Source organism: Carassius gibelio, chromosome B22, assembly GCF_023724105.1.
Source record: "Carassius gibelio isolate Cgi1373 ecotype wild population from Czech Republic chromosome B22, carGib1.2-hapl.c, whole genome shotgun sequence".
NCBI lineage: Eukaryota > Metazoa > Chordata > Actinopteri > Cypriniformes > Cyprinidae > Carassius > Carassius gibelio.
Window position 1 is genome coordinate 19,735,578 of NC_068417.1, and position 27,944 is coordinate 19,763,521.

Consider the following 27,944-nt stretch of genomic DNA (forward strand, 5'->3'; position numbering starts at 1 on the left):
TAAAAATAATCTGTGTTTACAATCCTTAGGGTTGTAAATTTGGTGGTGGGGGTGTTACGTCCTTGGGCGTAATTTAAGGTGTTATTTGTGCAGTGTTTTGTCTCCCTATTCTCTCTACGCCATTTCAAAAGCTTAATGAAGATCAGCTGGTTCTGGTTGTCATCAATCACCGGGTTCCTCTGATTGGCTTCTGGAGGGGAAGCTTGTGGATAAAAGCTGAAGACCCCATCTGAAGTGTGCCCTTTACTGCCTCTGGAGACTTTTCATCCTGCCTCAGACCATAGCATGTGTGCTAGTTGTTTGTTTACATAGTTGTTGGTGTATACAGTTTGAAACGTTGGAGAGTTGTGGTTTATTTGTTTTTGTACAAGTAAGCTCCCAAGGGTTAGACCTAAAGTTGAAAGTTTAATTAAGTTTGGAGCCGTAGGGAGGAGGACGCCATTTCTTTTATTGTCCATGTTTTCACCTGTTTTTGGCTAGAAAGGGAGTAAGGTAAGACTTTTGTTGTTTATTTTGGATTTTGTTTTGAGAGATTAGAAAGTACTCCTTTTTGTAAGTTAGATCTGTTATGTTTGTTATTTTGGCCTGGTCCCCTCCTGAAGTTTATTTTTGCTCCATGCTAAGCATCTTTCCTTGAGTTTGTCAAATAAACCAGAATTCTAGACTGTGACCAGTCTGTGTGGTTTTTCTGTGTCATGCTGGGACAGGAGAGAAGGTCTCCAGGTGGTCCGTAGAGAACTTGTTGTTTTCTACCTTGTTTAAAAATTTCCTTGTTTCTGCCATCCCTGACCCTAGACCAGGGAGGCACGTAACAGTAGCATCACATATAGACTGAGTTAGGTTAAAAGATTCCACAAGATCAACAAACTGTCACGGTTGGTAAACCGTGATCTCGGGTTGTTTACACTTTGTGGTGATTTCTGTGTGTTCCGTGTCTGCACTGATTAGTTGTGGGCGTCTCCGTTAATTGTCATCAGCAACAGCTGCCACTCATTACCCATCCACTATATAATGGCTTGTCTCACGTTCTGTGTTTGTGAGATCGTTGTTTCATGTCGTTGTGTTTACCCCCGTCTGGCTTCTGTGTAGTTTGCGTTGGATGTCTGTGTTTCCCCAGAACCTCATCCACTCTCCGCACGATCACTCAGCCATGGACACTTACCTTCGGCTCTATTCCCCGCAGTTCCTCTGCCACTCTCTCCTGCTGCCTCACGCCATCAACACCCGGATTCCTCAGTTTCTCTCCACCACCGTCTGGACTTCTCACCGCCAAAACCATCCCTCTGGAGTGTTGCTGTATCATCGTCATTGTGTGTCTTTGTACTACCATCAAATCTTTTCATTAAATATTTGTACTCGCTATTGTTTCCAGACTGTCCTTTCACCAGCCGTCACACAAACTGCTTTACTTATGGTTTTAATGGGCAGCATACAAGTCCCCGATGATTAATAGATTGTCAGTGGTTGACACAATAAAAGAAAGTCTGAAAAGTCCTGAATGAAATCCTTGTCATATTTGGGAGGACGATAAATTAGTGTGATTCCAATATAAACAGCTGAAGTTCAAACTCATGTATTTCTCCACTGAAAGTGGACTACATTTGAATCTGTCCTTAAAAAGTGTGGCTACACTCCCACCTCGACCAGTGGATCTAGGGGTATTTAAAACATTATAGTTAAGGGGCACCAGTTCAAAGAGAGAGCAGGTGTTCACCTGATCCAGCCATGTCTCGGTTAAAAACAGAAAATCCAAATTCTGAGAAGTAGTAAAATCTTGAGGAATAAACATTTTATTTCCCACTGACCTCGCATTCAGCAGTGTGGCTTTAACCGTGCAGAGATCCCGGGATTGCGGATGCACTTTCACCGAGTATATCAGCTCCTTTAAAAGACAGAAATCCGACCGGACACTCTGACTGTGCGTTTTTTGCCGCAAAGTCCGAAGTACTGACACAGGCTGCACAGAGTACACCAGTAGGAGCCACGTCTGTAGATGCTGATAAATAGCACAGACTTAGCGTACATTCCTTGCATTGAGCTGCAGTCCAGACGAGATAGCTCTGACGGTATGTACCTCAGGTGTCTAGGGAAATTATGGCCACCAGAACCATACTGATAATCCACACAGTTTACTAAGGCTTGAATTTCCAAAAGTGTTGAGCGATCATACCTTAGCACAGATAAAACAGAGTTCAAAAACATGAACAAAACTAGTAGGCTATAACAGCACAAACATTTAAAAGGCCAGGAATGCGATGGCTTGCCGTGCAACATGCTGGTGCCATCCAATGAAAAATATGGTGTTAAAATACATATTTCACATAAGTGTTAAAATACTCTGCATCACATAAACCAAAAGGTTTAAGAGGAATACATGTGTTCTTGTTTTGTAATGCGAGTTGTGTAAAAAAAATTGGCTTTGGCTATGATTGTCTTACATTAATGTGTGATGTGTTTAGTCGGGTTTTAAATGAAACATTAAATCAAAGGATATTTGTGTGTGCTTTCATTAGATAAAATAAATGAAATTTAAAAAACACTATTGATTACACTGATGATTAGAAAGATCCTCTGTACATTTGAATCTTCTTATCAGCATATCTTGGATTTGTTTGCAAAAAAAAAAAAAAAGTTTCTAACAGATTCTGTAATATCGGAAATGTCCAATTTTATTTCATTTTACTGTAAACACTGACCAAATTTATTTTGTTTACAGGGTTCAGTATGAGAAATCAGACTTCCAAAATTACCGCTTTATCAAGAATTTCAGAGAAAATCTTGTCTGGATCTTCCAGGTAAGGGAAAATATTTTGATATATATAGGTCAGGCAAAGCAGGCAATTTCCTGCTGACAATTTGAACAATTGGAAATGTCATTATTATTATAACATGAGCAATATTTCTGCATCCCCCATAGGGGGACCCCCCTCATGTTATGCTGGATGTGCTTGCTTTTTTTACTCGTGATGCGTTAGCTGCCGTTTTCAAACTGGGACAGTACTTACTCATGCATTATTTGCCAATTTAAACATGAAGAGGACTTATCCGTCTGGCAGCCAGAAGTGGGAAAAAAGCAAGAATAAAAGAGGAAACATGACAGTCTTTGTTAATTCCAGCTTATTTTTGTTTAATTATTTGCAAGATGAATTACTGCTAAAAGTCCAATTACTAATAGGGTTAATGGGAAACAGGTTATCTAGGGTTGCACTTAGCAGCATATTATGGTAGTGTTTAGCAGCTATTAATATAAGCTGCAATAGAATAGGTGGTACCGGGAAAGAAAGTCCAGGGTGTCCGCAGGTCCTTAAAAAGTCTTAAATAATGTTTTCCTAATAAAAGGCCTTAAAAGGTCTATATATATATATATATATATATATATATATATATATATATATATATATATATATATATTTATTTATTTATTTATTTAAATGAACATTATTTTGAAAAATCACATACACATTCAAAATATATTAAAATAAATATAAAATATATATTATTATTATTATTATACTTAAAGACAAATTACAAACAAATACTGGCCATTAATAACTAATTTATTAGAAATGCAAATTTAGCAACAAATAAAAATGTTTTAACAACCTTCTTACAAAACTATTGATTAAATAAATCTTAATAAAACTGTGATTTCTGTGCCACCCCAGACTGGTTGCTGGCCCCTCTCTGGCCACCCCTATGAAAACATCCTGGCTCCACCACTGATGGTCGCACTCAAAATGGCACAATTTATGTTATTTAATCAAATTTTTTTTATTTTATTTTATTTTTTTGCAAAATATGGAGATAGTACAATAGCATGATGGAGAGTAAGAAAAAAATATGCACAGTCAAATTATTATAAAGAAACAAACATGTTATTCAACAAATATAAAGCATACTGATTACAGCACAACGCATGCAGATATAAAGCTGTAAGAGGTTGTTTTATAAGCTATTCCTCTTATAAAACAAATATAAAGCATATTTGTGTTTGTAAACGACTAATGTCTGCAGTGTTTTCTCTAGGATTTTTGTTGTGCACACTTCCACATCCCTGCTATGCTGGAATCAAAACCTGGATTTTTTCATGTTTATAGAGGAATAGTTTATAAAACAACCTCTACAGCTTTATATCTGCATGTGTTGTGCTGCTATCAGTAGGAAGATAGATAGGATCACTTCTGACTTAAATTACTTCAGAAATTATAACATTAGATTCTTAATTAAACTTGCAATTACATGTAAACAATATTAAGCAACTTCACAGCTATGCATGATTTAGGGTTCTGTCATGTTTACAGTAGTTCGGAAATGCTCATTTTCCCTACCTCAATTCTGGTACTTTGTGTTACTGCTTTTGTCTAACAAGTTTAACCTTATGTTTTATATGTGGATGTAAGATTTAATTACATTTTATTGTTGTACCCCTCTTTGTTTTTATTCTTTGGTTTTAGGATCTTGAGAACAAAATAATTACATTTCTGAGGAATGAGTTGGAGAGGTTTAAGAAAATATTAAAAAAAGAGAACACACAATACTTTGTGCAGGATTTTATAGAGGACATGTGTGAAATCAAAGAAGCAGCTCTTGATATCACACTTTACTTCCTAAAAAGTATGAAGCAAAATAAACTTGCAGACACTCTAAAAGGTAAGAGACTCATGAGCATCTGTCTGATTTTTCACTTATAAAATGAGGAAAGAAAATTAAGATCAAGTGTTTTTGTTGTGTTTGTTCAGATGAGCTGGTCTTCATTCATCAACGACAACTTAAATCGAACCTGAAGAAAAAGTATCAACGTGTGTTTGAAGGAATTGCAAAGCATGGTGACTCTACACTTCTGAATAGCATCTACACAGATCTCTATATCACTCAGGGTTGTAGTGAACAGGTCAATACTGAACATGAAGTAAGACAGATTGAAGTTACTTCCAGACGTCATGAAACACAAGATATACAGGTTGAATGCACAAATTTGTTTGACGCACTTGAACAAGGCAAGCAGATCAGAACTGTACTGACAAAGGGAGTTGCTGGCATTGGAAAATCCATCTCTGTGCAAAAGTTTATTCTAGATTGGGCTGAAGGAAAAGAAAATCAGAATATCAGCTTCATATTTCCTCTTCCATTCAGAGAGATGAACTTAAAGGAAAAAGAAAAACAAAGTTTGATGAGTCTTGTAAGTCAGTTTTTCCCAGAGACAAAAGGACTGAACCTTACAAGAAATGATAAATTTAATGTCCTGTTCATTTTTGATGGATTGGATGAATGCCGTCTTTCTCTAAACTTTAAGGATAATGAGACATGGCGTGATGTCTCATCACCAGCCTCTCTGGATGTTCTCCTGACAAACCTCATCAAGGGAAATCTTTTACCTTCTGCGCAGATCTGGATCACCACCAGACCAGCAGCTGCCGGTAAGATTCCTGCTGACTGTATCGACCGGGTAACAGAGGTCAGAGGATTCAATGATGCACAGAAGGAGGAGTATTTCAAAAAAAGATTCACTGATCAGAATCTGGCCAGTGGAATCATTGATCATGTTAAACAATCAAAGAGTCTCTTTATCATGTGCCACATCCCAGTCTTCTGCTGGATTTCAGCCACTGTTCTCCAGAACATTTTGGAGGAAAAAATAAATAATGATCTGAAAAAGGCTGATGACGCCTCCAAAACACTGCAGAAATCAAATTCTGAAGACACTCCGAAGACTCTGACACAAATGTACACACACTTTCTCCGCTTTCAGATCCTGCAGAGCAAACAAAAGTATGATGGAGAATACAGACCAGATGTTTCCTGGGATAAAGACGCCATGCTTTCACTGGGGAAACTGGCATTTCATCAGCTGGAAAAAAACAACCTGATCTTCTATGACACAGATCTGGAAGCATGTGGTATTGACGTCTCTAAAGCATCGGTGTATTCAGGCATGTGTACCCAGATCTTTAAGGAGGAAACAGGGATCATTGCTGGTACCATGTACTGTTTTGTTCACATGAGCATTCAAGAGTTTATTGCAGCCCTTTATGCACATCTGTTTCTAGACATCAACAAGAAAAATGCATTTGTTCAGGAGTCTACAGAACAGGAAAACAAAAATGAAACCATGATTGATTTGCTCAAGACTGCAGTGGACAAGGCGCTTGATAGTGACAATGGACACCTGGATCTTTTCCTTCGCTTCCTTCTCGGTTTGTCACTTGAGTCTAAAAAAACACTCTTACGAGGTCTGTTGACACAGCAAGACGACAGTGACCAGAGCACAAAGGAAATTGTTCAGTACATCAAACAGAAATTTGAAGATAATCTGTCTCCAGAGAGATCCATCAATCTGTTCTACTGTCTGAATGAACTGAACGACCAAACTCTGGTGAAAGAGATTCAGACTCACCTTAACAAAGGAAGTCTGTCATCTTCTGATCTTTCACCTGCCCAGTGGTCTGCTTTGGCCTTTGTGTTGCTGACATCAGAGGAAGAGCTGGAGGAGTTTGAGCTTCAGAAATTCAAGAAATCAGACGAGTGTCTCATTCGACTATCACCAGTCATAAAAATCTCCAAAAAAGCTTTGTTAGTAATTTGTCACATTTTGCACTCATCTTAAAAACACATTTATCAGGAACCCTCTATAATTAATTTTTCGAATCTTATACCGCCTTCAAGTTAATTCTAAACCACATGCCAAAATAATTGTTTTTATATATTTTGAATTAAATTAAATTAAATTAAAATTGAATAATATATTTTAATTGAATATAATGTGAGAATGCTTTATGTTATGCACTTAAAACGAATACATAAACATATAGTGTAACGTGGCCCTGACAGGTGCTCTTGCAGAAGTGTTTGCTGTATAATGCATTTGGAGATGTTTTATTTTTTTCCCCTCAGTGTAATGCACAGCATAAATGAGTACACCCCCTCTGAATAAATATAAAATATGTATTTTCTTAATGATCACTAATATAAATCATGGGAAATGGCAAAATTGAACCATATTAAACATATACTTAATAAAAACAACAAAATATATGGCAATATTTACTGTAAGATAAGTAAATTAGCCAATTTTGTTTAAATGAAGAATTGCAGAAATGTGTACATCTGAGATTTAATTCAGAAAATGTATAATATTCTAGTATAGTATGTCCTCCAGAACTTAAAGTATACTGCTCTGACCCTTCTTGGAACTGAGTGTACAAGTTCATGACAAATTTTCACATCTGTCCTGGTTAATTCCTGGACGACCTCCTTAAATGCTCTGATCTTTAATGGGGAGTTTGCTCAGCTCGTCTCTACAGAATCCCCCACTGCTGCTCAAGAGCATTAAGATAGAGTGAAATACATGTAAACTGAAGGATCTTCACCTTGGGAGAATGAATATATTCATTGTTATGCTGAAAAAAATGTCCAGTAATGCAGGGAATGAGGGGAGGGTAGCTTCTTCTGTTTCAAGTTTTTGTATTATATCACGTAATTCATGACAGCACTGATAAAGCACAGCTCCCTCACACCTGCAGCACTCATTCACCGCTATATAAAAGCTTTACTACCACTGAACTTCACTGTGGGTACCAAACACTTCTCACCTTACTCCTCCTCTAGCAACACCAGAGCATTTTGGATGCTTTTGGATCTGAAATGATTGACTTGGTCTCTTGAGTATAATTTGGTTTTCCACTTGTACCATTATCCTCTTTTATGCTAAGAAAAATAAATCACCTGGTAGTTCACCCCCAAGTAGGTCCACTGCTGCCACCATTAAGTCTGAGTATGATTCAGTCGGCTATATAACACTTAATTTTCAGGAAATTACGTGTCTTTAAACTTTTTGGTTCAATATACTTACCTGTTGATCAAAAATAGCCTTAAACCTATGCACTTTTTTTGTTTTGTTTCATTTTATTTAGTAAATTTCAGGAGGGTGTACTCATTTTTGCAACACAAAATTGTATCACTTTGATAAGAAAATCTCATTTTGCTGAAAAATTTTGGCACTCTTCTTTGGTAAATGATCAAGCAGGCTTGTTGGAACATTACATCTCCAAAGAACCCTAACCCTAAGTATAGAGTAATTGCTGAATTTGTTTTAGAGGGGGTGTACTCATTTATGCTGTGCACTGTATGATTTGCATACACTTGCAGTTATATGTTTAAATGTAAATTTCAGAAAATCCTGCAAGTATTTGCATTTTGTCTTTGTTGAACTTCACAGACTTCATTAATCGAGCAGGAACACGCACATGCACATCAAACAAGTAGAGCACATTAGAAATGTAGCCCAATAATAGATGAATGTAGGTTTAAAATGCTACATGAAACTTAATTATATTTAAGGGGAACAGTAACTGTAAATAGACTATTGTAATGGAGTATATAATTACTATTTTGAGTGAATGTAATACCAATTGAGTGAATGTAATACCAGTTACTCTGTTACCAGTTAACATTTAGTCTGTGCTTTTGTTTTTCTTTATCATTCTTAATTAAGTGACTTTAAAACGTTGGGCAAGTAGTTTTGTTTTATGTCTATTTTTTTTTCATGTGATGTATAGCATAGCGTACTTAGATACATTCACCATGTTTGTTTTCATAGCATCCAGTTTGCACATTATTAGATTTTTTTATATATATGTATGTATATATATAACAGGAAATAAGTATTGATTTAGTCCTAATTGAGCAAATAAACAACTTACAGATTAATCAGTTATCAAAATAATATTAGCTGCAGGCCTACGGTACATCAACCTTAAACCTTAGCATTTTTAACATGTTTAAGATTATTTTGTGTAGCAAATATCACTGTCTGAAAATAACTGATGTATGAGCCTCACAATATATTTAATGTTTAGGTAGAGATATTTACATTTTTGTATTTACCAAATGTATGTATTTACCAATTTTAATGATAAAATTTCCCTTATAGGTTAAATGCTTGCAATTTAACAGACACAAGCTGTAAAGCTCTAGCTCCAGTTCTTGGATCAGATACCAGTCTAAAAGAGCTGAACATGAGCAATAATAATCTGCAGGATTCTGGAGTGGAAATGCTCTGCACTGGACTGGAGAATGTAAAGTGTGAATTGGAGATACTAAGGTAAATTTATTAAGACAATTTACTAAGATAAAACAAAGCATCTAAATTATGTATTTCTCATATTGTCCATATTTCTCAAAGAGGCTCATCATTAGGCCTTACAAATTATGTGACTAAATGTGCTGTTTTAACATACATATCTGTACATTTAAATTAAAAAGTACAAATTGCACTTTGCAGAAACTCAGGTGAGTTCAATGAACTAATATTTAATTTTAATAATAATATAGTTTTTGTATAGTGATTATCCACAGGGCAAATTTTTGAGCAATGTTGCCAAGTAATGTTGTTTGTGCACGTTCCCATTGAGAATGGGCCACAAATCTCTGTCTGGATAATTAGATTAGTGTGGTGGCCCATTGATAGCATCATTGCCCAGCAATATTTCTCAGAAAGTTGCCTTGTGTATCATAACCTTTAGTTTTTTTGTTTGTTTGTTTGTTACTCAAATGTTTTATGAAATAAAGTTAAGTATGTGTTTTATGGTTCTATATTACAGTTTTTACTCTCAAAGTGTAAACTTCATTTTCTTCAAAATAGTGTACATACATGTTATTCACACATCATTTTAGCACAATTTGTGCTGAATGTAGTGTAATGAGACCTTTGCTGTTAACCCTTTCACATGCAATTTTAAAATATACTAGATGACCCTCCAGCATCACCTTATTATATCCATGGCGACGCATCATATGTCATATGTCACACTACAGCCACAGTAGTGCTGTATGACAGATTTTCAAATCAGTTCGATTTATTTTTTTTATTTTTAATTCAAAATATTCACAAACTTGTTAACTATGCCAATTATCTAATTTACAAACCTTTATAATAAACTTGTTAGTTGATTTATAATGCATTATGGGCGCTGCTATATTAGTTTGTGTTGCAGTATTTATATATATATGTACACAATTAATAATGCTTTGAAAATGCCCCTATATTACAAAAGGTCAAATGCAATTTATTCAAATCTCTTTACTGTAGACTTTCAGACTGCAGTATCACAGAAGAAGGTTATAAAGCTCTGGCTTCAGCTCTGAGATCAAACCCTTCACACCTGATAGAGCTGGATCTGACAGAAAATGATCCTGGACAATCAGGAGTGAAGGAGCTCAGTGATTTACTACAGGATCCAAACTATTCACTGAAAACTCTAAGGTGAGCCATAATTAAATGATACAATGTCATGCTGTTGCATTAATACACCTTATTATTTCACTAATGCAATCTGTTGCATTAAAGTAAATTCAAGCTAAACAATTTCTCATTTCCTATCAGAATCAGATGTTATTTTTATTAAACCAAGTTTAGTTGAATTTAATCCTGCTTCATCTTCTCTTCTGCAGGTTTTTGTATCCTGCTGCAGATGAAGACTGTCAGTATGTGAATAGAGTTCTGGGTGAAAACCTGTTACTCCTGAGAGAACTGAATCTGAGTGAACTTAAACAACAACATCATGGATTAATGAAACTTGCTACAGTACTGCAGGACAAACACTGTAAACTCAACACACTGATGTAAGTTTTATCATTATTATGAAAATTTTAATGCTTATGAACTTGCTGTTGGATGTTTTATATATATTGTTTACCAGAGAGTGTTGACTTATAACTATTGGTGAATATTTAGTTCAAACTGTAACAGTTGTTATTGTTAATGGTGTAACTGTTTTCTCTCAATGCAGTCTGAATAACAGCGATATCACAGAAGAAGATTGTCGTGTTCTGACTGAAGCTTTAAATTCAAACCCTTCAAATCTGACAGAACTGAATCTGAGTGAAACTAAACTCAGAGACTCGGGAATGAAGATATTCTCGACTCTGTTTAAGAATGAACAGTGTAGACTGAAAAAACTGAAGTAAGTATTTTAGTCAATTTGTAAAATAAAGACCAACTACTAAAAATGCTTTTATCATAAAATTCTCATATTGGTGGACTAAAGTAGTAATAGCCAAATCTACTAGTTGCATAATTATATGTATAGCTTATTTGTTTACTTTCTTATACAGGTTTAATTGCACCAGCATTACAGAAGAAGGTTGTGCTGCTCTGGCATCTGCATTTGATTCAAATCCTTCAAACCTGATCGAGCTGGATCTGAGTGGAAATAAAATAGAAAACTCTGGAGTGACTGAAATATCCACTCTACTGGGAAATTCTCAGTGCACACTGCAGATACTCAGGTTTGAATTTGTGAATTTAAACATGAAAATAATCTTTTTGTCAGCAATATCATGTTTGTACCTAAGACAGCATTTTTGGAGAGCTGAGAATTATAAGTATTGTAATCTGAAAAATTAAAACTTGTTTTAACTAAATGAGTAACAACATTTGAGACTTTATTTTGTTGCTGTTATTTGTTTGCCTCTAGACTGTCAGACTGCAGTATCACTGAAGAAGGTTATAAAGCTCTGGCTTCAGCTCTGAGATCAAACCCTTCACACCTGATAGAGCTGGATCTCACAGGAAATGATCCTGGACAATCAGGAGTGAAGCAGCTCAGTGATTTACTACAGGATCCAAACTGTCAACTGAAGACACTGAGGTGAGATGTGATGAAATGATACAAAAATAAATTATTTGGCAAGTTAATTATTTGTAGAATTTTTATTTCTGTATTAAAGTAACTTGATAGTTTAATTAAAGACTGTTCTCTGAGCTCTTGTCACTTTAAACAGACTGAAAAGCTCTTTTTACACTACACTCATTATAACTGCACTGTTTTGTTTATTTCGTTGTTTTGTACGCTATCTGCCATGTGCCTTATGCCACTGCATCTATTTCTTTTTCTCAATTTCCTTATTTGTATAGTTTGTATTTATATATATATTTAGACAGTATTTATCTGTATTTTTATGTCTACTGTTAGTATTTAGAGTTAACTGTATGCACAAAGGATCTGAGAGTTATGCAAATTCTATTCTCTGTATGTATGTGCTGTACATGTGGCAGAATTGACAATGAAGCAGACTTTGACTTTGACTTTTGAAAGTGTTTCATAACAGTTTAACGTAATGTAACACTGTTTATCATCAGAACCAGATGCTGTTTTTCATTACCTCATGTAAATCCTGCTTCATCTTCTCTTCTGCAGGTTTTTGGGTCCTGCAGCAGATGAAGGCTGTCAGTATGTGACTGGAATTGTGGGTAAAAATACGTTACTCCTGAGAGAACTGAATCTGAGTGAACATGAACTAGGAGACACACGAGTGAATCAGATCTCTGCTCTACTGCAGGATAAACACTGTAAACTTAACACACTGATGTGAGTATTTCACATGGTTCAATACTCTATAAAATACCATTAAAGTATAATACTGTTTGATATTTAATTTTCAGAATACTGGCATTTTGGTTCTTTTTTTAGAGGACTAAGATTTGTTGAACCATCATATAGATTTATCCTTCTTTACTTATTAGTTGTGTTTTGTGAATGAAATAATCTGAAGAATGTTTCCAGTCTTTTTGTTTTTGTTTTCCCTCTCACTTTCTTTTTTTCTCTGCAGACTGAAAAATAACAATATTACAGAAGAAGGTTGTGCTGCTCTGACTTCAGCGTTTAAATCAAATCCTTCAAACCTGATCGAGCTGGATCTGGGTGGAAATAAACTAGAAAACTCAGGGATACAGAAGATATGTCCTCTGTTCAAAAGCACAGAATGCAAATTGGAAAAACTAAAGTGTGTATTTTCATTAATGTACATTTCTACATTTGAATTTATAGTGCTAATTTGATTAAATTACCAGAAAAAATTAAAGCTGTAGGCTATCATTTCAGTTACTCTACTCCCCTTAATTTCACTTTGACTTAATGACTAATATTTTGTCTAACATCTCCTTTTGTGTTTTGGAAAAAAAAAAAAATACAAAACAAGGGTGAATCAATAATAACAAATTTCTTTGTTGGGCAAATAGTTTGTTTAATAAGATGTTAGCATTAAATTATTGGTCAATGCATGTATTTGCTAGTTTTAAAATTCTATTAGCATAGATTTTTACACACTCTATGGCAATAATTTGTCTAACTTGTTGTTCATTTCTCTAACTATTATTTATCATCACAATATTTTTTTGAACTTGAAGTGTTCTTTATTTTGTTTATTTAGCACAGAACTTGCAAAACCTAACAGCTTCTTTCATATACAGACTTTCAGACTGCAGGCTCACTGAAGAAGGTTATAAAGCTCTGGCTTCAGCTCTGAGATCAAACCCTTCACACCTGATAGAGCTGGATCTCACAGGAAATGATCCTGGACAATCAGGAGTGAAGGAGCTCAGTGATTTACTACAGGATCCAAACTGTCAACTGAAGACACTGAGGTGATTAAAACCTTCAATTACTTATTAAAATTGTAAATTTCAAATACATTTTCTGGAACCATGCTGCAACAACAATCAGTTGACAAGCTGTATCATGTTCTGATCCAGTGTTTACTTAATCACATTATATGCCATTTGAAAGATTATAACTGTCAGAACTGTCTTGCATTAGCAAGCTCTTTTAATATCATATTTAAAATGCCCCTATTCAAGTTGTGGTAAACTGATTTTTATAAGGTAAACATAACTTTTATATAAGTAATATTGCAAGATGAACACTTATTGGGCTAAAGCAACATAAGTTTGCTTGATTATTTACAAATCATTTTTTTTTTTTATGAAAATTATGTATCAAATATGAAACATCAGGCTTTTGATGGATGTTTATTTGTTTATCTCAGAATCTCCAAAAAAAAAAAAAAAAACCTAAAGAGCTTTGATAATAAAATTTAAATATCATTTCAAAAAGAAACATTATTTGTATGGAGGACCGAGAGTGCCACTTAAAAATAAAATGAAGAATCAATTTATTGATTTGATAATTCAAACATAAAAATGTATATAAATAAATAACTTTTTAAATGGACAAATTAATAGACATATTTAAAGATGTTTATTTCGTGTTTTTAAGTGTAGTTTAATAAAACAATAAAACAATACATTTAATAAAAAAATTATGTATAAATAGACATTTAAAACTTTATTTAATTCATGTTTTAAAACGTGGATTAATAAAACAATAACAAGTACATTAATTAATCTTTTTAAAAGCACATTTTAAATCTCTTTTTAAAAATGCATTTGGCAATTGCTTTTCTTTTTTTATTTGCCAAATGCTTTTCTTTGTCCTTTTGTCAATTGAGTTAAAAAATGCCATTGGACAGTACACAAGTGGGAGCAACCAATCAACTTTCACCTCGATTTGAAGAGCCAACCCCTCTCTCACTTGTAAATGTAACACACACTGTCATTGGACAGTGAGAAAAGCTGTATGTCATTACAGCGGGAGTATGAAGACGGGTTCAAACGACACAAAATGTCAGAGGAATCTGAACGTGTTTGGAGAGGGATTGTGAATGATTTGTTAGCTTTAGCTGATTTCTGAAAAATAAATGAATTCGGTTATCGGGGGCACTTCTAGCTGCACGGACTTTCTTCATTGGCCAGTGACATAATTTTATGTAATACTTTTTCACTTTTGCTTGACACTGTTTTATACAGTCGTCAGTCCTAAAGATATCACTACCACAATCAGTTTTAACAGTATGCAACCAATTTATATCATCATGAAAAAATATTTCAAAACTGCTTTTGTGTATTGTAGCAGTAAATTTAAACCAGAGAAAGATTTGAAGCGCTATCACAGCGCTTGAAGGGTAAGTGACCGAATTAAATTCCACCAATTGGGTTAAAACGTCCGATGTGTTTTAAATAAAATGACTTTTAACATTTAGACAGAACATTTAAATATAACACATTGGCAAACTGTAAAGCTTGTATTACTGTTGTTTTTATTATAGGCCTGCAGTGCAAACATTAATTTGAATGAATTATTGAAAATCGTTTTGTACTGTGAGGTAAATTTGCAGACGGTTCCCAGCCTAGACGATTATGCAGCAAATATCAAACATAAACTGACTTTATTAACAAATTTTATGATAAATGTCTGCAAATGACAGTCATAGTATTAGTACATAGTATTATTTTGTTGAAATGTAGTTTTTAAAATAAAAAAGTAAAGCGGAAGTGCTACTGCGAGATGCCGATGCTGCAATTTCCGCCAGCCCTGATAACCGAGAGGAGAATTTCTTTTTCAGAAATCAGCTAAAGCTAACAAATCATCCACAATCCCTCTCCAAACACGTTCAGATTGGTTGCTCCCACGTGTGTACTGTCCAATGGCATTTTTTAACTCAATTGACAACAAATGGATAAATAAAAGCAATTGGCAAAAGGACAAAGAAAAGCAATTGGCAAATAGAGAGAAGCGATTTCCAAATGCATTTTTAAAAAGCGATTTAAAATGTGTATTTAAAAAGATTTATTAATGTACTTTTTATTGATTTATTAATCCACGTTTTAAAACATGAATTAAACAGTTTTAAATGTGTCTATTTATTTATACATTATTTAATTTTTATTTATTTATTGTTTTATTAAAGTATCTGAATTTCTTTTTCCAAATTGGCTAAACAACCTCTGACTAGGCTTTCTACTGCAGCCACTCACAAAACTCTTGAGGAACGGAAACGTAATGTCTCTTGTGCAAAAACCTAAATTCTTAATGCTCTTCTACACCTGTAGGTTTTTGAAAAGTCCTGCTGCAGAGGAAGCGTGTGACTATCTCACTAAAGTTCTGGGTAAAAGTCCATTACTTCTGACAGAACTGGATCTGAGTGAAGATAAATTAGGAGATCTGGATGGAGAGAAACTCTCTGCTCTTTTGATGGACTCTCATAGCAAACTGGAGACAATGAAGTGAGTCGACATGATTTTATACATTATAACTTCTGTTTATTCATTATAAATGACTGTAATATCTGTGAGCATAAATAAAGACCTAATGATCTGATGTGTATTAAGTATGTATTGAAAAATAAATAATGCTGTTTTTGTTTTCAGGCTGAATAATTGTGAGCTGACAGAGAAAAGCTGTTCAGTTCTAGCTACTGTTATCTCCTCCAAAACCATCCTGAAAGAGATGAACCTGAACAACAGCCGTCTGCTGGACTCAGGAGTCAAAGAGATCTGTGAGGGACTGAAGAATCCTGTGTGTGAGCTGAAGATACTCAAGTGAGTACATTTCACCATCAGCTACACTCAACAAAATAATAATCACAATAATATGGTTTAACTAGATATTCTGTTTCTTCTGTCTTTTCCCTTCTGTCAAAACTTTGAGTACTGATTTAATTAAAGAGTTTTGTAAATTGTCACTTGAAATTTAATTTGTAGCACTAATTTTTTTTATAATCTCAAAGACACTAATTTTAATTAATATATATATATATATATATATATATATATATATATATATATATATATATATATATGCCAAGTGAGACATTTTGAAATGTTCATGCCAAATATCGGGATTTCATGAGATCTACACATTCCAAAAAAGTTGGGACAAGTAGCAATAAGAGGCCAGAAAAGTTAAATGTACATATAAGGAACAGCTGGAGGACCAATTTGCAACTTATTAGGTCGAGAAAAATTGCAAAGAGTTTGAAGTTATCATCATCTACAGTGCATAATATCATCCAAAGATTCAGAGAATCTGGAACAATCTCTGTGCGTAAGGCTCAAGGCTGGAAAACCATACTGGATGCCCGTGATCTTCTGGCCCTTAGACAGCACTGCATCACATACAGGAATGATACCGTAATGGAAATCACAACATGGGCTCAGGAATACTTCCATAAAACAGTCGGTGAACACAATCCACCGTGCCATTCGCCGTTGCCGGCTAAAACTCTATAGGTCAAAAAAGAAGCTACAGTATATCTAAACATGATCCAGAAGCGCAGGCATTTTCTCAGGGGCCAAGGCTCATTTAAAATGGACTGTGGCAAAGTGGAAAACTGTTCTGTGGTCAGACAAATCAAAATTTGAAGTTCTTTTTGGAAAACGGATGCCATGTAATCCGGACTAAAGAGGACAAGGACAACCCAAGTTGTTATCAGCGCTCAGTTCAGAAGCCTGCATCTCTGATGGTATGGGGTTGCATGAGTGCGTGTGGTATGGGCAGCTTACACATCTGGAAAGGCACCATCAATGCTAAAAGTATATCCAAGTTCTAGAACAACATATGTTCCCATCCAGACGTCGTCGCTTTCAGGGAAAACCTTGCATTTTCCAACATGACAATGCCAGACCACATACTGCATCAATTACAACATCATGGCTGCGTAGAAGAAGGATCCGGGTACTGAAATGGCCAGCCTGCAGTCCAGATCTTTCACCCATAGAAAACATTTGGTGCATCATAAAGAGGAAGATGCGACAAAGAAGACCTAAGATAGTTGAGCAACTAGAAGCCTGTATTAGACAAGAATGGGACAACATTCCTATTTCTAAACTTGAGCAACTTGTCTCCTCAGTCCCCGGACAATTGCAGACTGTTATAAAAAGAAGAGGGGATGCCATACAGTGGTAAACATGGCCTTGTCCCAACTTTTTTGAGATGTGTTGATGCCATGAAATTTAAAATCAACTTATTTTTCCCTTAAAATGATAAATTTTGTCAGGTACACATTTGATATGTCATCTATGTTGTATTCTGAATAAAATATTGAAATTTGAAACTTCCACATCATTGCATTCTGTTTTTATTCACAATTTGTACAGTGTCCCAACTTTTTTGGAATCGAGTTTGTGTGTGTGTGTATATATATATATATATATATATATATATATATATATATATATATATATATATATATATATATATTAGGGGTGTAACGGTTCACAAAATTCACGGTTCGGTTCGATACGATTCATTGGTGTCACGGTTCGGTACGGTTCGGTACGTTTTAGATACAGCAAAAAGAAAAAAATTGGCAGATAAATTTCCTTGATTTTTAAAAAATGTTTAATTTATTAAAACTAACAAAGTATGTTTTTTTTTTTTTTTTTTACTTTGAACAATGATGGAGCTATTCTTTACCCATCTTCTTGTCATGTGTCCGGACCCGGTGGTCCTCCCTCTCACCCCCAGAGGGCACCACTTCCTTTCTCCCGGACTCATCACCTTCACCCACTCACATATTCACTCTGTACACCTGTTGCATCCACTCACTCTGTACACCTGTGCACATACTCAATCACACAGCTGTTCCCTATTTGTTCACAAGTATATAGTTTAGTCTCACCCACCACTCTGCCTGGCTATATTGTAATGTCTATGTGGATTACCTGTGTTTCTCGTGCTCGTGTTCCGGCTTGTCCCTGTGATTCGTTTTGGTTTTGTTTTTGCCGTGTTGGCCTTTTAGTTCTCATTTGTTCTTGTTATAATAAAGTGTCTCTTCCCTGCACTTGGACCCAGATCTTGTTCTTTCCGCGGCGCCGTCTCTACCGCGCCGTGACAGAATATAGCCAGCAAAGATGGGTCCAGCAGGGAGGATCCTCGATGTCCGCCAGGGAGTTCGGAGTATCGAGGATTATGCTTGGGACTTTGTGGGGGCGTCTCGGCAGTCAGCGACAGAGAAGACCTGTCTAATGGTCTTCTTCTGGGGAGGACTAGCCGAGCCCCTCAAGTCTCTCATGCCATTCTGGCACCCCGACAGGACACTGGAGAGTTATATCGACCTGGCTCTCCAGTTGAGTGGCTCAGCCGTCAGGGTGGGGGTGCCTGCCCAGGAGTTTCCCGGCGAGGAGGCGGTGCTCGCTTCCAGCCTTCACACAGCGGCGGGCACCACAGACGAGCCCCCCGAGGATGCTGCGGGCGCCGCAGACGAGCCCCCCGAGGAAGCTGCGGGCACCGCGGTCGAGTCCCCAGAGGAAGCTGCGGGTGCCGCAGACGAGCCCCCCGAGGAGTCTGCGGGTGCCACAGACGAGCCCCCCGAGGAAGCTGCGGGCGCTGCTGACGAGCCCCCTGAGGAAGCTGCGGGTGCCGCAGACGAGCCCCCCAAGGATGCTGCGGGTGCCGCAGACGAGCCCCCCGAGGAGTCTGCGGGTGCCACAGACGAGCCCCTCGAGGAAGCTGCTGGCGCCGCAGACGAGCCCCCCCGAGGATGCTGCGGGCACCGCGGTCGAGTCCCCAGAGGAGGCTGTGGGCGCCACGGACGAGCCCCCCGAGGCAGCGGGTGCTGCAGATGAGCCCCCCGAGGAGTCTGTGGGTGCCACAGACGAGCCCCCCGAGGAAGCTGCAGGCGCCGCAGACGAGACCCCTGAGGAAGCTGCGGGTGCCGCAGACGAGCCCCCCGAGGATGCTGCGGGTGCCACGGACGAGCCCCCCGAGGAAGCTGCGGGCGCCGCAGACGAGCCCCCCGAGGATGCTGCGGGCGCCGCAGACGAGCCCCCCGAGGAAGCTGCGGGCGCCACAGACGAGCCCCCCGAGGATGCTGCGGGCGCCGCAGACGAGCCCCCCGAGGAGGCTGAGCCCCCCGCGGATGAGCCCCCCGAGGCAGCGGGTGCTGCTCATGGTTCGCAGAGGCGGTGGCTGCTCGGGAAGCACCAGAGGCGCTCACAATTCCAGTTTTGACATGGGTTCCCACCCCACCGGCTCTGCCTGAGTCTCCTGGTCCCCCTCCAGCACATGGACCGGGACCCCCATTCCACCCCCGCACGGCCCCTCCTCTGGATGGGGGGTCACTGGAACGTCTGGAATACGTTCCTTAGAGGAGGGGTCCTGTCATGAGTCCGGACCCGGTGGTCCTCCCTCTCACCCCCAGAGGGCACCACTTCCTTTCTCCCGGACTCATCACCTTCACCCACTCACATATTCACTCTGTACACCTGTTGCATCCACTCACTCTGTACACCTGTGCACATACTCACTCACACAGCTGTTCCCTATTTGTTCACAAGTATATAGTTTAGTCTCACCCACCACTCTGCCTGGCTATATTGTAATGTCTATGTGGATTACCTGTGTTTCTCGTGCTCGTGTTCCGGCTTGTCCCTGTGATTCGTTTTGGTTTTGTTTTTGCCGTGTTGGCCTTTTAGTTCTCGTTTGTTCTTGTTATAATAAAGTGTCTCTTCCCTGAACTTGAACCCAGATCTTGTTCTTTCCACGGCGCCGTCTCTGCCGAGCCGTGACACTTCTGTGGTGTTTTCTTGGCAGCATACTGTATAAAGTAGGGATGCACCGAAATTTCGGCCACCGAAAATTATCGGCCGAAAATGGCCTTTTCGGTTTTCGGCCGATAGACTTTTATCACCGAAACAACACGGCCGAAATGTTGTGATGACGCAAACAGAAACCGCGACCTGCACGTGCACCAGCATAGCGCAGACCACGAGCTCCACGCGACATTCACTTAACACCAGTGAGAACATTCTCTTCTTACTCCTTTATTCGCAGCACTAAAGCGTCTCCTAACAAAGAGATTAAGACGGACCACGAAGTAAAAACAAAGAAAAGTACAGTCTTATAAAGTCTGTGAGCACACGTCTCACTGAGATCTTTTCGGATCCTCTGCACTTCATCGCGAATGTGCTTGATCCGCGTTATAAAGACCATTACTTGGATGCGGAAATAAGGCAGCGCGCACGAGAAATGATCCAGGCCGCGCTGGATGCGGAGAACCCGCGTGGAGACGGAGAAGCGCCAAGCGCAGGAGACAGTTCAGAGCGCAGAAAAAAAGACTCGTCTCTGCACCAGATGAGTGGCATGCACCATCGTTGTCTGATATGTTCAGTGGAATTCTGCAAGAAAGTGCCTCAAATAATAATAATAGGTTGGCTATTTTGTTCTTAGGCTACTATACACACACACAAACATATATACATACATAATATCAGATTGTAGCCATATTTATGCTAGATTTTCTACTAGATTTCTGCTTTAATTTGATAAAAATGTTTATTTATGCCCTGACCCTATTTAAATACACTCTCTCAAATATTTCTCAAATGTCAGGCAGATGACAAGCTCAACTGCTCAACAGCTAGATGGTTATCTGTCTGAAGTCCCCATCCCCAGAAGTGATAACAGTCTTGCCAACTGGAGAAGTAATGCACTTTCTAGTCCTACATAGAAAAATTTCAAATGCACTTCACCTAAATGCACTTTGTTTTTATGAGAGAACTGTTCATTTTAAAACCTTTCTGCAGCCAGTAGGCCTGTACGTTATTATTAAATATACACACGAGTGGGATACATTTTTAGTTTGAATTTTATTTTCTACTGTGCATTGTTGCAATGTGCTTAATAAATATTTGCATCATTTGTAATTATGTATTTTTATGGTTTTTTTTTTAAATAAGTTATGTAATTGTAATTATTTTTGAAACTTTAATATTAATTTATGCAATTGCAATGTCTTAATTTTAGTAAAGTTAGTACACGGTCATAGCAATAAATGCAACGGTACTAATAATTGGCATATTTTCTTTCGGTGTTTCGGTTTCGGTTTTCGGTCCTTGGTTTTCTCTTTTTCGGTTTTCGGTTTCGGCCAAGAATTTTCATTTCGGTGCATCCCTAGTATAAAGCAAAAACAGCTCCTTATAAAAAAAATTAATATGTAATATTGTTGTAGCAGTTATGAACAAATACAAAGATGTAACTTTTTATATGGAACTCTATAACTCTTTATATTGAGTGTGTTTTTACTCAATTGGTTCTCTATAGGGCTTATGTTTTTTGGAACAAAGCAGGAATTACGGTCTGGCTGAAATGGGCTCGTGAAAGAATATTGTAACGGGGCTCAATTACATTAAGCATGTTCTTAAAACCTGCGTTTTCCACTACAGAGTAAGGCGCTCACTCAGTACGCGCTGAAGGCTCGTTGCAAAATGGCTTAAGGGTCTTTCACACAGGACGCGGTATGCGCGGCGCTGGACCCTGGGCTCAGCGTTGCCCTTCAGATACAACGCGATTTGCGCTGCACTATGCCAAGAGCAAAGTAGGTGGAGTTTTCAAAACTGCCCGTGCATACGTTCTATTTATAACAGTTCTTCTATCTAATAACGTGCAGGCCTGTTAATTGTATTGTTCTGCCCAGGAAATTCCGACACAGTACAGTCCTAGTCCATTTTGATTTCCGTGCTTGTTTGGATACCCCGATCGATTGGTAAAGTGCACCCAAACACCAGACCTGTTGGTTATTGGAGGATCTTCTATTTCTGGTCTGTTAAACGCATTGGCCATTTTGCAACGAGCCTTCAGCGCGTGCTGAGTGAGCGAGCACCTGACTGAGTAGCCTAACATAAACATATAAGTTGGTGTTTTTTTCTTCTTCGGGGGTGTCAGGGGCATTGCCTGTTACGTTGTTTGGGTTATTGGGCTACCTTGTTGAACGCATATCATTATATTTCACTTGTTCTTTTTTCCCCAAATATAATTAATTATTCCAACGAACCGTTCGGTTCATAATGCGTACCGCTTACCGAACTGAAAGCCTCTTACCAAACGGTTTAATACAAATACGCGTATCGTTACACCCCTAATATATATATATATATATATATATATATATATATTAGGGGTGTAACGGTTCACAAAATTCACGGTTCGGTTCGATACGATACACTGATGTCACGGTTCGGTTCGGTTCGATACGTTTTAGATACAGCAAAATGTAAAAACATCTCAACTTTTCAGAATGCCGCAAGCGCACCGCGGGTCATGTGACAAGAACCAACCAATCAGCTTCATCCTTTCCCGTAACAACGTTGAGAGCTCAGCCAAGATGAAGGAACAGCTGATCATAGTTGTATATGGATTGCAATTTTGAAATAAATTCAGTAGCAGAGCTACTGCAAGCGATTTTTAGAGCTGCAAATCCATTTATCCTTCGCTGAAATTTCCGCGTCTCATGGAGAGAGCACGTCATTGTTGCTTAGCAAAGACAGACGCCTCAGGAGAAAGACGCGCTTAGCGTTTTCCATGCGTTTTTAGGCACGATATGTGAACGGCCCCTAAGGCGCTCGCTCACTCAGCACGCGCTGAAGGCTCGTTGCAAAATGTCTAATGCATTTAACAGACCAGAAATATAAGATCCTAAAATAACCAACAGGTCTGGTGTTTGGGTTGGATTCCCTGTAAGCTATAGTGTCTAAATGCTGCAGGGATAGTTTGCTGCGTGCATGTTTCTCCTTTTTTTCGTCTTTTCCCAGATAGTACTGACGCATATATCCCAGATATTCCCGCTGTTTTTTTTTTTTTTTTTTTTTTTGTAATCCCGCTGGTGTACCCTGTCATGTTGCAGATGCGACATACCGTTGTTTATTTATCCACCACTCTCTTGCCATCACCATTATAGCTTAAAGGGAATCCAAAGTGCACCCAAACACCAGACCTGTTGGTTATTGGAGGATCTTCTCATTTCTAGTCTGTTAAACGCATTGGCTATTTTGCAACGAGCCTTCAGCGTGTACTGAGTGAGCGAGCGCCTGCTGAGTAGCCTAACATAAACATATAAGATGGTGTTTTTTTCTTCTTCGGGAGTGTCAGGGGCGTTGCCTGTTACGTTGTTTGGGTTATTGGGCTACCTTGTTGAACGCATATCATTATATTTCTTTCTCTCTCTTTTTTTTTTTTTTCAAATATAATTAATTACTCCAACGAACCGTTCGGTATACATAATGCGTACCGCGTACCGAACCGAAAGCGTCGTACCGAACGGTTCAATACGAATACGCGTATCGTTACACCCCTAATATATATATATATATATATATATATATATATATATATATATATATATATATATATATATATATATATATATAGCATATAGCACATAGCACATAGCCACATTACTTGACAAATTGAAATTCATTGGATAATGCAATATTCAATTATTATTTTCAGGCTCAGTAAGTGTAATCTAACAGATGGAAGCTGTTCAGCTCTTGCTACGGTTCTCAGTTCAGACTCCAGCAGTTTGAGGGATCTTGATCTGAGCAATAATAATCTGGAAGATTCAGGAGTCAGGCTGCTGTCTGATGGCCTGAAAGAGAACTGTAAGCTAGAGAAGCTCTGGTGAGTTGCTGTGTAACTCTGGGTCTTTTGTTTGTTTAAATAATTACTCATCAGTAAGTAAGTTATCATGTAAAAAAGTGTCTGTGTTTATATAGTGTGTATACTCATGTATAAACATTATTTTACAATTGTAATTGCAGGAAGCAATTTTTTTCTCACCTGAACATTTTCACAGTGCTGTAGTTAAATTTTCACAATGTATGATGTGAAAAAATTTTGTACTGTAGTCATTCTGTAGTCAACATTTTGTCCTGTTGCACTGGTTGTCATGACAGTGGTAGTTTAGGTTTATGACTGCTGCACATGAGAGCTCACTGACAGAACTTATCCAGTGCTACAAATACGTACAACAGCATTCCACTGAAACATTCTTGCTTGAATGATAAAAAAAGAATAAAATGCTTTGTTTGAAAAAAGTAAATCAGTTAATTTGTTGTTAATTTAAAAAGCAATGCATTACTTTACTCATTGCTTGAAAAATGTAATCTGTCATACAAGTAAACATTCATTTCTTTATTTTCTAGAATAATGAATTAATCACATGAATGTTCCATGTTCACCCCTGTTCTAGTCTTTCAGACTGCAGTATCACTGAAGAAGGTTATAAAGCTCTGGCTTCAGCTCTGAGATCAAACCCTTCACACCTGATAGAGCTGGATCTCAGAGGAAATGATCCTGGACAATCAGGAGTGAAGCAGCTCAATGATTTACTACAGGATCCAAACTGTAAACTGAAGACACTGAGGTGAGATTACAATGTTCAGTGCATCAAGCGACCGACTGCTAAATTCAGAGTCAGACCTGATTTCACACTTTGGCTGGCACTTAGCCAGAGATGAATGCACTCAGTGCTCCGCACATATATCACAACTATGCAGTATTTTCAACCACATAATATTTATTTTAGGCTTCAGAGATTTAGATCGCGAGGCTCAGCGTCTTACCAGATTTCGGATAATAGTGTTAATTTACCTGGTTATTTCATTTGTGTTCGCGCGATTCAGTTATGCAAACTACACCTATAGTAAACAGTCACTTTTGGACATCAACAAACGGTGTTCCAGTGTATTAGACCATCCTTTCGACTTCAGCGAACTCCCACCGAAGCTACTGAGATCACCGCGGACAAGCGGATCACTTGCACCGACCGGAAGTGCTTGGCGTTGGCGTCGAGACCGTAAACAAAGACGGGAAAGCATGGAGGGCTGCGTGCTCAGCTAAGGCTAACTCCACATCGACCAGCTCTGCCCAGCATCTTCCTTGGCAATGTACGGTCTCTGATGAACAAGATGGACAAACTAAAGATCTGGACCCTCACACAGAAATGGCTTATGGACTGTAATGTTATGCTCTGCAACGATGTCCCAAACAGCGTGGTCCATATGGATGGACACTCTTTCTTCAGGTCTGTAGCAGCAACCTCTGGTAAAAAAAACAAGGGTGGTGGAGTATGCATTTATGTAAACAAATCATGGTGCACAGACTCTGTCATTGTTGATACCTACTGCTCTGTTGATCTGGAGTTCCTGATTATCAAGTGCAGGCCATTCTATCTACCACGTGAGTTTACTTGCATTGTTGCTGCTGCAGTTTATGTACCTCCGGATGCTAATGCTAACGTGGATATGAAAGAACTTTGTGCTGCTATTAGCAAATTACAAACCCTGCACCCGGATGGAGCCTTTATTGTTGCTGGGGACTTCAATCACTGCACTTTAAGATCTGTTCTCCCTAAATTTCACCAAAATGTCTCTTGCACTACAAGGGGACATAAAACATTGGACCACGTTTATACTAATGTGACCGATGCCTAAAAAAAAACACCCCTCCCTCACCTGGGTCAGTCTGACCACCTCTCTTTGTTCCTGCTCCCCAAGTATACCCCAGTCATCAAATGTGTGAAACCTACAATAAGGACTGTTAAAATCTGGCTGGAAGGTGCTGACTCAACATCAATTCCAGCACACAGACTGGAGTGAGTTTGCTGCCCAGGCCACCACAGACTCTCAGATTAACATTGACACTTACACCAACTCTGTCTTGGAGCACATCAACAGATGTGTGGGCAGAGCGACCACACACAAAAAAATAAAATTTTTCCCCAATCAGAAGCCCTGGATGAACAGAAAGTGTTTACTCCACTCTGCGTAAGGTGAATGCACGGAAGGCAGCTGGCCCTGATGGAATACCTGGTCGTGTGCTTAAAGCGTGTGCAGAGCAACTGGCTGAGGTCTTCACAGACATTTTCAATCTGTCCCTGGCCCAAACAACTGTCCCCACTATCTTCAAAACCTCCACCATCGTACCAGTACCGAAACACTCCACTGCCTCGGTCCCTAACGACTTCCATCCTGTTGCACTCACCCTCATCATTGCTCATCCTCATCAAGTGCTTTGAAAGGCTGATTGCATCCCATTTAATATCCTGTCTCCTTGCTACACTAGACCCATTTCAATTTGCCTATCGCCGCAATAGGTCAACAGAGGACGCCATCTCAACAGCACTTCACTCTGCCCTCACCCACCTGGACAGTCAAAACACACATGTGAGAATGCTGTTCATTGATTTCAGTTCTACATTTAATATTGTAATCCCTCCCAAGCTGATCTCCAAGCTCAGCCAGCTTGGAATCAGCACATCCATCTGCAATTGGATTCTTGACTTTTTGACTAACAGACCTCAGTCTGTTAAATTAGATAACCTCTCCTCCTCCATCATCACCCTGAACACCGGCGTGCCACAGGGCTGCGTACTGAGCCCTCTCCTGTACTCCCTATTCACCCATGACTGCGTTCCTGTTTATGGCTCCAACACCATAATCAAATTTGCAGATGACACCACGGTGGTAGGTCTGATCAAAGATGATGATGAGTCAGCCTACAGGGATGAGGTGTAGCACCTAGCTGTGTGGTGTGCCACCAACAATCTAGAACTAAATACCCAGAAGACAAAGGAGATCATTGTGGACTTCAGGTGGACTAGGAGTCATGCACACACACCCATCTACATCAACGGAGCTGTAGTGGACCGTGTGTCGAGTTTCAAGTTCCTTGGCATCCACATCTCTGATGACCTCACCTGGTCCCATAACACCTCCACCCTGGTCAAAAAGGCACAGCAGCGCCTTTACTTCTTATGGAGCCTTAAGAAAGTTCACCTGAATCCCAGGATCCTTGTGGAATTCTACCGCTGTACCATTGAGAGCATACTCACAAACTGCATCTCAGTATGGTACAGCAATTGCTCCGCATCTGACCGCAAAGCACTCCAGCGAGTGGTGAAAACTGCTCAACGGATCACCGGCACCCTGTTAACTTCCATTGAGAACATCTATCACAAGCGCTGTCTGGGCAGGGCAAGAAACATCATCAAGGATGCCTCTCACCCTAACCATGGACTTTTCACTCTCCTTCCATCCGGCAGACGTTACAGGAGCCTACGCTCTCGGACTAGCAGGCTCAGGAAGAGCTTCTTCCTCAAGGCCATAGACCCTCCTGAACGCCACACCACCAATCTAACCGGCACCTACTTTATTTTCTGCACTGGTCAAAGTACTTTACTTAAATGTATTTGCACTACTCATATTTTGCACAGACTGCACACTGTTCTAGTTATCGCACTGTAAACTAAGTTGTTACTGTACAAAGCACAGTAAACTATTCTATAAAAATATAATTGCACTACTGTTATTTTGCATAGAATTCATTTTAACAATACTTTTGCACACTCATCCAACTGTATTTATTACCACTGTTCTCACGTTGCTGCTGTTCATAATGTACATACAATCCTACACTGCATTCCTATTTATATTCTGTATATACTCTGCTAAATACTGTATATAGCAACCCCACTGTACATTCTGTAAA

At 38.6% G+C, this 27,944-nt stretch overlaps 1 protein-coding gene across 1 annotated transcript in view; it reads left to right on the forward strand.

The window, feature by feature from the left end:
- Positions 1–27,944, forward strand: part of LOC127986808 (uncharacterized) — a 353,087-nt gene that overhangs the window by 169,871 nt on the left and 155,272 nt on the right. Inside the window, exons 22-31 of the mRNA XM_052589043.1 lie at positions 10,788–10,961; positions 11,113–11,286; positions 11,475–11,648; positions 12,198–12,368; positions 12,610–12,783; positions 13,250–13,423; positions 15,728–15,901; positions 16,046–16,216; positions 23,904–24,074; positions 24,646–24,819. Coding sequence (XP_052445003.1) covers positions 10,788–10,961; positions 11,113–11,286; positions 11,475–11,648; positions 12,198–12,368; positions 12,610–12,783; positions 13,250–13,423; positions 15,728–15,901; positions 16,046–16,216; positions 23,904–24,074; positions 24,646–24,819 — 1,731 coding nt within the window. The remainder of the gene's footprint in view (positions 1–10,787; positions 10,962–11,112; positions 11,287–11,474; positions 11,649–12,197; positions 12,369–12,609; positions 12,784–13,249; positions 13,424–15,727; positions 15,902–16,045; positions 16,217–23,903; positions 24,075–24,645; positions 24,820–27,944) is intronic.